We start from the raw sequence: 8,634 nt of genomic DNA on the forward strand, positions 1-8,634 counted from the left end.
TCATCTTAGTCAGAAAAGCATTTAATTCTTTAATCAGAAAATAGAAATGTTGTTCTCAATGGTTTCTTTGATCAAAAGAGACAGGACGCAGTGCGTAAGTAAATACACCATTTGTATTCAACCATCTTCCGTCAGTCAACCTGGCAGATGAGAAGATGTGCAGAGGGAAATTTGAACAGTTAAATAACAAACACGCTATAAAGCCTGGAAAATATATCTGTTTATTCCAAAATAAACACACATAATTAACAAGCCAATAACAGCAGTCTTAGCAACGTGGCAGACAAATATTCAAAAGCTTGCAGTTGCCGAAGTTTTATACTTGACCCCACCGCACCCGTGTGCTAAGCTATTAAGCATTGACCACTTTCTGTACGCTACCATACAACCAGTATATAATACGGTGTATTGAAGAAAATAATCTTGCAGTTTTGTAAGGATAATACAGTAATGCAAAATGGATTACACCGAAACAATATTTCTGCGTTTGAGTAAGCTCTCGTGTAAGCAACACAACTAAGAGTTAATGATATATTACACAATCGCAGGTAAAACTAGAATTAATCACCAAGTTTAGTTATAGATAAGCGTTATTGCAAATGTTAGTATCAATACTAGTGGTATTGTGTTATAATGAAATCATTTCAAACTGTTTGCTTTAGTCAATTGGAAAGTAAATCTGGCAGTTAAGCATGTTTCATAAAGGTGAAATGTTGAGTCGTGAATGCGTAGAAATCTGCTGGTGATGAACAGTGAGTGAGTGAGTGAGTTGGGTTTTACGTCGCTTTTAGCAATATTCCAGCAGTAGCAAGGCTGGGACACCAGAAATGGGCTTCACACATTGTACCCATGTGGGGAATCGAACACGGGCCTTCGTCGTGACGAGCAGACACTATTACCACTAGGCTACCCTGCCGATCCGGTGATGGAGAGATTGGTGAAGTTAATAGTAGTGTAAGTCATCTTAACCTGTTGACTTCACATCACTCAAACGTGTGTGTACGTGTGTGCGTGTGTGCGTGTGTGCGTGTGCAATGTGTGTGACCAAATGATGTCGGAAGAGCGACCACAGCTGGTGTTAGCTAGTTACGTTATACCACCGTATCTAGAGCAAAACATTTATTTACAGGGACAACCATACCGATGTCAGAAGTGCGTATACTTGACAAGGTGGATACGCCTGTTACAAGCGCATGCGTCGTTTTCAAATAACTTCCCGTCAAAGTCTAGTCTAAGCAAACGAGTGTTACTCGTTATACTCAGTGTAGGAGTGTAACGAATAATACTGAGACTAAGTTTACTTAGACTTCGTCAAAGTCATACATTGACAAGTCAACGAAATCACACCATATACAAATGTCGAACTCAAGATATATACAAGGGACATATATATAGACGGGACATATGAATTCATCATTGAAATTTGATTAAAAAGTTCAGTTAGCACGTTTGGTATACTCATTTTCCTTAGCGGCCACAACAGATAGTTGGTCTGTTGTCAAAATCCGATCGATCTACGCAGTTAAGATACAATGACATACATCCGAGCCTGACAACCCGATCCCGTTTGTCACCAGTTTAAGCGTGGGTTGCAGAAGATCAGTTCTAACCCGGATCTTCACAACAGCTAATATGTGAAAAACACCATGGCACAATAATCATAAATAATGACCAGACTCCACACATGTATGGGGTTCCAAAGCTGACAACGTATCATTACCCTGATCAATGAAGCGCACCTGGAGTTGCCTCCCTTGGCATCACCCGTCCCTGCATAAACGTGTACGTGTATATGTGGCAGACAACAGCGATCCCTGAATATGAACCGGCAATGTCATTTGACAAAATATGAGTACACGTAGCTTCATTGAGAAGCACCCAGAAATGTAAATAAAGAAAACACCCAACACGAACAGGAGACAAAACGAAATTTACAGCATCCCCGGATATGCATAGATGATTTCCCTTTAATGAGGTCACAGGAATTTGAATATTTGTCCCTGTCACTAATATTCCGTTATACATACTGAACTAGGTTGCAAAACACATGGGGCAAGAACAATCGTTTCTCTGGAAAGTGAACCACACTATCGTCCAAAGGAGTCGTTGGAGTAAAACGTATGGGGACCCGAAAAGAGCATATTATTGCCACCTGAATAAAATCAGATTTTTTTACTCAGATAACATACAGTTGGCTCGCACCTCGGTAATCCCTCACCGTAACCCCATTCTTGACAACTCGTGTTATTCCCCCTTTTTGTTCTGAAAATTTGTTAAATAACCATGGTGAAAATGAAGTGCTGTCCCCACCCCCACCCTCTCAACAGCGTGCATCCCCCTCCCCTCCTCAATTTCTCAGAAAGCTGTATCCACCTCTGTGTCAAATATGTCGGTCTCGATGCTTCGTTCACTTTTGGCAAGAATTTACAAACCTCATCATCAATTGCTTGATAATAGTGCTCACCTAATGGGGGCCTTCTTTAGACGTGACCTCAAATCTCATATGCAATGAATGCATATGCGTGCAAATGCCCTAGTCACAGGAATAACTGTTAGTATTATCGGGAAGCGAATATGTGGTAACCTGGTGGATGCCGCACTGCGTCAGAATGCAGTCTAACTTACACAACCACAAGGATCCACTCAAGTACCGAAGGCCCGTATCATAAACCGCGATACCTTACACAGTACGGAAATAGACACTCCAGTGTCTGAAGTGCATCTCAGATAGTCAGGGTTATGGGGGACTTTTGGCAACATATCCTGGACTTAAAACGGCAGAGGTTTCGGAATAGGTAATCACATCAGTATTGTGGACAGTTACATTCTCCGTTAATCGGTATGTATTCTGCATACATGCATCACATCTGATACCTAACAGTTATCAGACACGTATGGGCTGATATGTTATTAAAAGAAGGAGACGTAGGGTACTATTGTACACAACGCTCTCAGCGCTGAAGAGATCGTAACTATTACTGTGATAAGGAAGTGCGATAGTACGTCAGTACGTCAGTTGTACGTTGTACAAACCGACAGCACACTGTACAGCGGCACTTGGTCATATTGGTTTAGCCGCGAGATCCGTAAACGAAGAATTAAAAACGGACCCATTCAGAGATACCTTGGTTATGGACGCTCCTGAATTACTATTCCTCGGAAATAGAGGCAACCTGTTCCAGCCACAACACTGATAACAAATCCGGTTCATTGACCACCCGAGACTCAGGTACTCATTCCTTGCTTAATAACTCCTTGTTTACTGGCCACTTAAAACGGAGTTGTGAAAAGGACTCGCTCAATACATGTGTACAGAATCTTGTCCTGGCGCAGCTGCATAAAAGAACCGAAGACAAGTGAAGATCTGCAAGGATGATAAACAATGATTACAATGCTTCTGAATCATTCAGAAGAGCTCAATTAGAAAGACGCTGCCAATGATATTCATTCTCGTGGAGACCTTTCTGTAAAACGCTGTTTGCAGACACACCCAGCCGTGTCTACAGCTCGTCCTTGACGACTGTGTGGCCGCAGCTTCTAGTCGTTGGTCCACATCACACTGTGGTAGGCGGGGAATTTGTCCCTCAGGATCTGCATAGACTTCTCGTGGTTGGCCTGACCGTAACCCTGAATGTGTGAAGGGGAAGATCGTATTAGATTAGGAGTAAGTGAGTGAGTAAGTGAGTGAGATTAGTTTTACGCCACTTCTTGCAATACCCTGCAATATCACAGGGGGACACCAGAACTGTACTTCGCACACTGTTCCCATATGGGGAATTGAACCCGGATCTTCGGTGTGACGAGCGAACGCTTTAACCAGTTGGCTACCCCACTATCCCCACTCGTATCCGAATGTATCTCGAAAACGTGTTTTGTACTGAGTCGTTTCTGATCGCCATGGCATCTATACCCATTTAAGAAGAAGATGGGTAATATTTAAGAAATTTCTGTATTTTGATGTTATTTTCTCTATTGTTACAAATTCAACGTTACAGTATAGTAAAGAACTGAGCTGCTTATGGTACACCCCTGGCTCCAATGGCGGTGCAATCCCACCAACTCTGTCAGGACAGAGGAGGAATATATAGTACACCACTTCATCTGCTTTGGTCAGGTTTGATTTCTTTGTTGGTCGGAATACTCAACAACATTCTAACTATATGACCGGGGTCTGTGAATGTTCAAGTCTGGGCCAAACCAGCCAGTGATTTAGTCAAATTTAGTCACAAGCATTACCTAAGTCTGGGAACACATATCCTTACGAGTGTGAATATGAGTGTACGTGCATATCGGATATATAGGGTTATCTCCCTTGAAATTGCCCCAGTAAAACTGATTGTACTCGAAGGTTGGCCAAGCAGTCCAAATGTTCAGAAACTACTCAAAAGATTCACACTGATAATATTTACTCTCATTCCATAGATTAGATGTTAGTATGTCACACTTGGTACCCCAAATAATCGTATGGATTGTTTGACGGAATTCTAGAAGTTGGCGAGTCAGCAATGAAGCATATAAACAACTAGGTCTGTAACAATGCATTAAACAATCGATGGATTGCAGTAGTAAAGTCTCGATAACAACTAATCGATGGTAGGAGTACTAGTGAGTGAGTGGGTTTGGTTTTACGCCGCTTTTCGCAATATTCCAGCGATATCACGGCGGGGGACACCAGAAAATGGGCCTCACACGTTGCACCTTGGTGCTGGCGTTTCATCCATAATTATTTTCCCCGTTTCAGTAAGCCGGATAACGTATTGTTGCTTACACTATCTATAACATACTATAATGTTCAGACACGTTGATCAATATCTGACAACTACAACAACTATTTCAAGGGCATATATTGTTATTAGATTGGTGTATTTTACTATTCTAGAAAGTAAAAGTGAGTGACTGTTTCGTAAATGTCGTCATTACATACAGTATGTGTAAACATCATTCGTAACTACTCGTGTCGTTCCGGAAAGCCGGATGGCGAGGCGAGTAGTTATGAATGAGTGTACCAAGGTGTAGTCTGTCGTACAGACCCTGAAGCAAATATATCCAATTGCAAGAAAGCCCATGCAAGTCTAGAAAATGTGGCAAGTCTAGATTCCCTTAGCTTAAGGAAGAAAGTCTCGGGGCTCTATTTCATTATATTATTATTTCTTAACTATGAACTTTTTTCAGTAAGCTGATGTTCATTTCAGACACTAGTTGTTAATCTAACTAGGTGCAGTCTTAAACAAAGATGGTCAAAAGTACGCATTTTGTCAAAGTGCGGTTGCTTTTTAACGACAGCTGTATTTTTACCTGAGATTTTCCAAATATCCTGATAGTTTTGGCTTCTGGGTCGTGCTCGATCTTACCGCCTCCTACACATTCGCACATGATACCCTCCGACTCCAGCCTGGCATCCAGCACGTCATAGATGTCAGCTGGAAACAGAACGATTCAGTGAGCACGAGCGAGTGAGTGAACAGTACTGGGGGGTGAAAAATGTTTGTCAGCTTTTTTTCGGGAGGAACGGCGGATCTGATGCAGGTTTCAACTGGATATCACTTTGGTGAATCAATGAGCTACAAAGAAACATATTTCTTACCCATGATCACACGTTTCTTATACGTCTAAGGGACGCAACTCAGTTGTGATCCTGCCATTTGCCAGCGCCCATTCGAAACATTTTTTTCAAATAAGTCTTAGCCGAAATATTCCATTGGACATCAGCTTTATTATAGAACTCTGCAAGACCATGGATTGTCTGACCCCGCATTCCGTAATATTATGACGGCAGCCTGCAAAAATATGCTCGACCAGACAAGCCAGTGATTGATAGCATCAATGACCAAGCTACCCTACAGCCACAGAACATACTCGAACGTCCAGGTTGGCATTCATTTGTAATTCTGCTTCCTGATCAGACCAAATGGGCGTGAAATGATGACGGATGCACCACACACAGGTTTGGGTGTTTCATGAGAGAATTTATCACAAGTGGGGTGTACGATGATTGGATCTGTGACAAGTGGGACGTATCGTGAGGGGATGTGTGGCAAGTTTGGGTGTTTGATGAGGGGATCTATGACAGGTGTGGGTGTATCGTGAGGGGATATATGACAAGTGTGGGTGTATCGTGAGGGGATCTGTGACAGGTTTGGGTGTATCGTGAGGGGATCTATGACCAGTGTGGGTGTATCGTGAGGGGATCTGTGATAAGCGTGGGTGTATCGTGAGGGATCTGTGACAAGGGGGGTGTATCGTGAGGGGATCTGTGACAGGTTTGGGTGTATGATGAGGTGATTTATGACAAGTTTGGGTGTATGATAAAGGGATACATGACACGCCTGTGTATGATAAGGGGATTTATGACAAGTCTGAGTGTATGATAAGGGGATATATGACACGTCTGTGTATGATAAGGGGATTTATGACAAGTCTGGGTGTATAAGGGGATTCATGACAAGTTTCTGTGTATGATAAGGGGATTTATGACAAGTTTGGGTGTATGATAAGGGGATTTATGATACGTTGGGACGCACGCAGAGGGGATGTATGGCAGTTTGGGTGCATCGTGAGGGGATACATATAACAAGTTTGGCTACAGGAATAAATAACAAATAAGGTGTAAAGTGTGGGTATTAATGGTTTGAATAGTGAGGGGACGAATGACACGTGGGGTGCATAAAAAGAGGATTTATGACATACGGGGTGTATAAAAAGAGGATTTATGATACGTGGGGTGTATCAAAAGAGGATGTATGGTATGTTGAGTGTATTGCAAGATCATTTCAGAAACAAACACGCAACGGGGTTCTTCCATTGTAGTAATATTCATATAAATCCTTATGGAGAAAATCTAAAGTTTCCATACACGTGCAGGTGATGCATGCCAGCACCACTGAATATCATTTACTGGCTCCCGTCTCCACTTTTCTGATTGGCCTAAAACCTACACTCACTGATGTCAATTAATTATACAGAGACATGAGAGAGTGCCGTTTTACACCGATTTCACCAATACTCCACCAATATCACGGCAGGGGCACCAAGGAGGGGTTGTCACACCATACCCATGTGGGGAATCGAACCCGGGTCTTCTGCGTGACAAAACAACGCTTTAACCACTCGGCTACCTCATAACCTAGTAGTTCAAGAGAAACTGTTAGCGTGGAAACACGGCTATCTCAAAAGATACTATGTGAAAAATCTTTACAAGTACACTTAGTTAATAGAGTGGCGTAAAACTCACTCATGCTGTCAACTGACATTATTTGACAACGGTCGATCGATCTGGGCAGTTATTAATCCGCACGATTTCACGGCAACCATCCAGTCTATCAAGATTTCACTTTATCTTGAAATGTTACTCTGTCGGCAGAGTAAGTGCTTTGGTATGAAAACACATATCGCTACCAGTAGAAAATACCACAACAATCACGATTCTGTGGCCTTTCGTGTTTTCTTGGCTAGAAGCCATAAGCAAAAGCACCAGAATCATAAGAGAAGGTTCACCATACATTTCCCATGTTGTGTGGTTGAACATCGCGTAGACATCAACCTTCACCTCTCAGACTACCATCTTTCGCGCACCTGCCAAGATTCCTACCACGTGGTTGTGTTACACAATATATAAATATATATATAGTACTGCGTGCGTTTTGGTCTGTTCGTCCTATGGTGTTTGTCTTACCGTGGAACTCAGCACTTGGTACCCCCCTCACAATATACTTAAAGTCGTTTGTGTTTGCTCCTTCGTAGATCTTACACAGAATGTACTTGAACACCCCAGTGCCCCCGATCTCCACATCGGGAACGCCGGCGAGTTTGGGATTCACCGGGAGAGTCTTCCCTGGCATTGTCAAAACTTGTTGGTGTCAGTCAGCTTAAATGTTGAATCTATCACTCAAACATACATGTGTCCCCTTATGTTAATCAATCCGTCAGATTAGGATTCGGGGAAATGTTCAGCCAATAGATAATCACAAGAAAAATCACTAGTTTGTGTTATTCGCACTGTTCACGTTGCATGAACTTGTATTCATGATAAAAATTGTCACCCAGAGTCAACTGGCATCTGTCGTTTCACACCAGGTTTCAAAGCACAGGGGCAAACACTGCGAGATGTTTTGCTGAACTGGTATCCGAGGCTTCGAAAAATTATCGCGATCCCACTTCCTTTCCTGTGTCATGTCATGGTTTAAATGTTTTCTTGATGATCCTGTCGTTCTAAATCATCATCCACAACAACATATCAAAATATCCCATAATACGACTGTAATGTCGGCCCGAGAAAAATTCTTCACGCACTTTGTTTTCTCTGGTCGGGATAGCCCTTTTGATAACGAGGCTGAGGGGAATCCTTGCCAAGGGAGAATTCATTGTGTGGAATGCGGTTCACATCGTTGTTATCGTAACACCAAATCTCGTTGCAAATCATTTGTGTATCTTTCATTTCACAGTCTTTTAAAAGTTCTATCTACTTACGGGTATTACAATACTATGAAACGATATATTTTATGTTGAACTATCTCTCGTATATGAATCACCGCGATAGTCATTTTTGCAATGCAAACGTATGTATGCTTACTACTCAAAATGCTTTCTCACATAACTTATTCATTACAATTATTTCTTGTATTTATTTTAGTCCAC

At 42.1% G+C, this 8,634-nt stretch overlaps 1 protein-coding gene across 1 annotated transcript; it reads right to left on the reverse strand.

The window, feature by feature from the left end:
• Nucleotides 1–204: 204 nt before the first annotated feature.
• Nucleotides 205–8,302, reverse strand: LOC137299096 (14 kDa phosphohistidine phosphatase-like). The gene is made up of 3 exons (XM_067831596.1): nucleotides 7,673–8,302; nucleotides 5,296–5,420; nucleotides 205–3,627 (listed from the first exon to the last, which is right to left on the reverse strand). Exons 1-3 carry the CDS (start codon nucleotides 7,836–7,838, stop codon nucleotides 3,538–3,540), a joined length of 381 nt encoding a protein of 126 aa, XP_067687697.1. The 5' UTR covers nucleotides 7,839–8,302; the 3' UTR covers nucleotides 205–3,537.
• Between the last annotated feature and the right edge of the window lie 332 nt (nucleotides 8,303–8,634).

Source organism: Haliotis asinina, chromosome 10 (genome assembly GCF_037392515.1).
Source record: "Haliotis asinina isolate JCU_RB_2024 chromosome 10, JCU_Hal_asi_v2, whole genome shotgun sequence".
NCBI classification, from domain to species: Eukaryota; Metazoa; Mollusca; class Gastropoda; order Lepetellida; family Haliotidae; genus Haliotis; species Haliotis asinina.

What these genes read in the sequence shown, in the direction of transcription:
- LOC137299096 (XM_067831596.1), bottom strand. Translation starts at nt 7,838, where the DNA reads ATGCCAGGGAAGACTCTCCCGGTGAATCCCAAACTCGCCGGCGTTCCC. An exon ending in ACCAAGTGCTGAGTTCCACG is followed by an intron (nt 5,421 to 7,672) that starts GTAAGACAAACA and finishes TTCTGTTTCCAG; the next exon opens with CTGACATCTATGACGTGCTG. An exon ending in GGATATTTGGAAAATCTCAG is followed by an intron (nt 3,628 to 5,295) that starts GTAAAAATACAG and finishes TCACACATTCAG; the next exon opens with GGTTACGGTCAGGCCAACCA.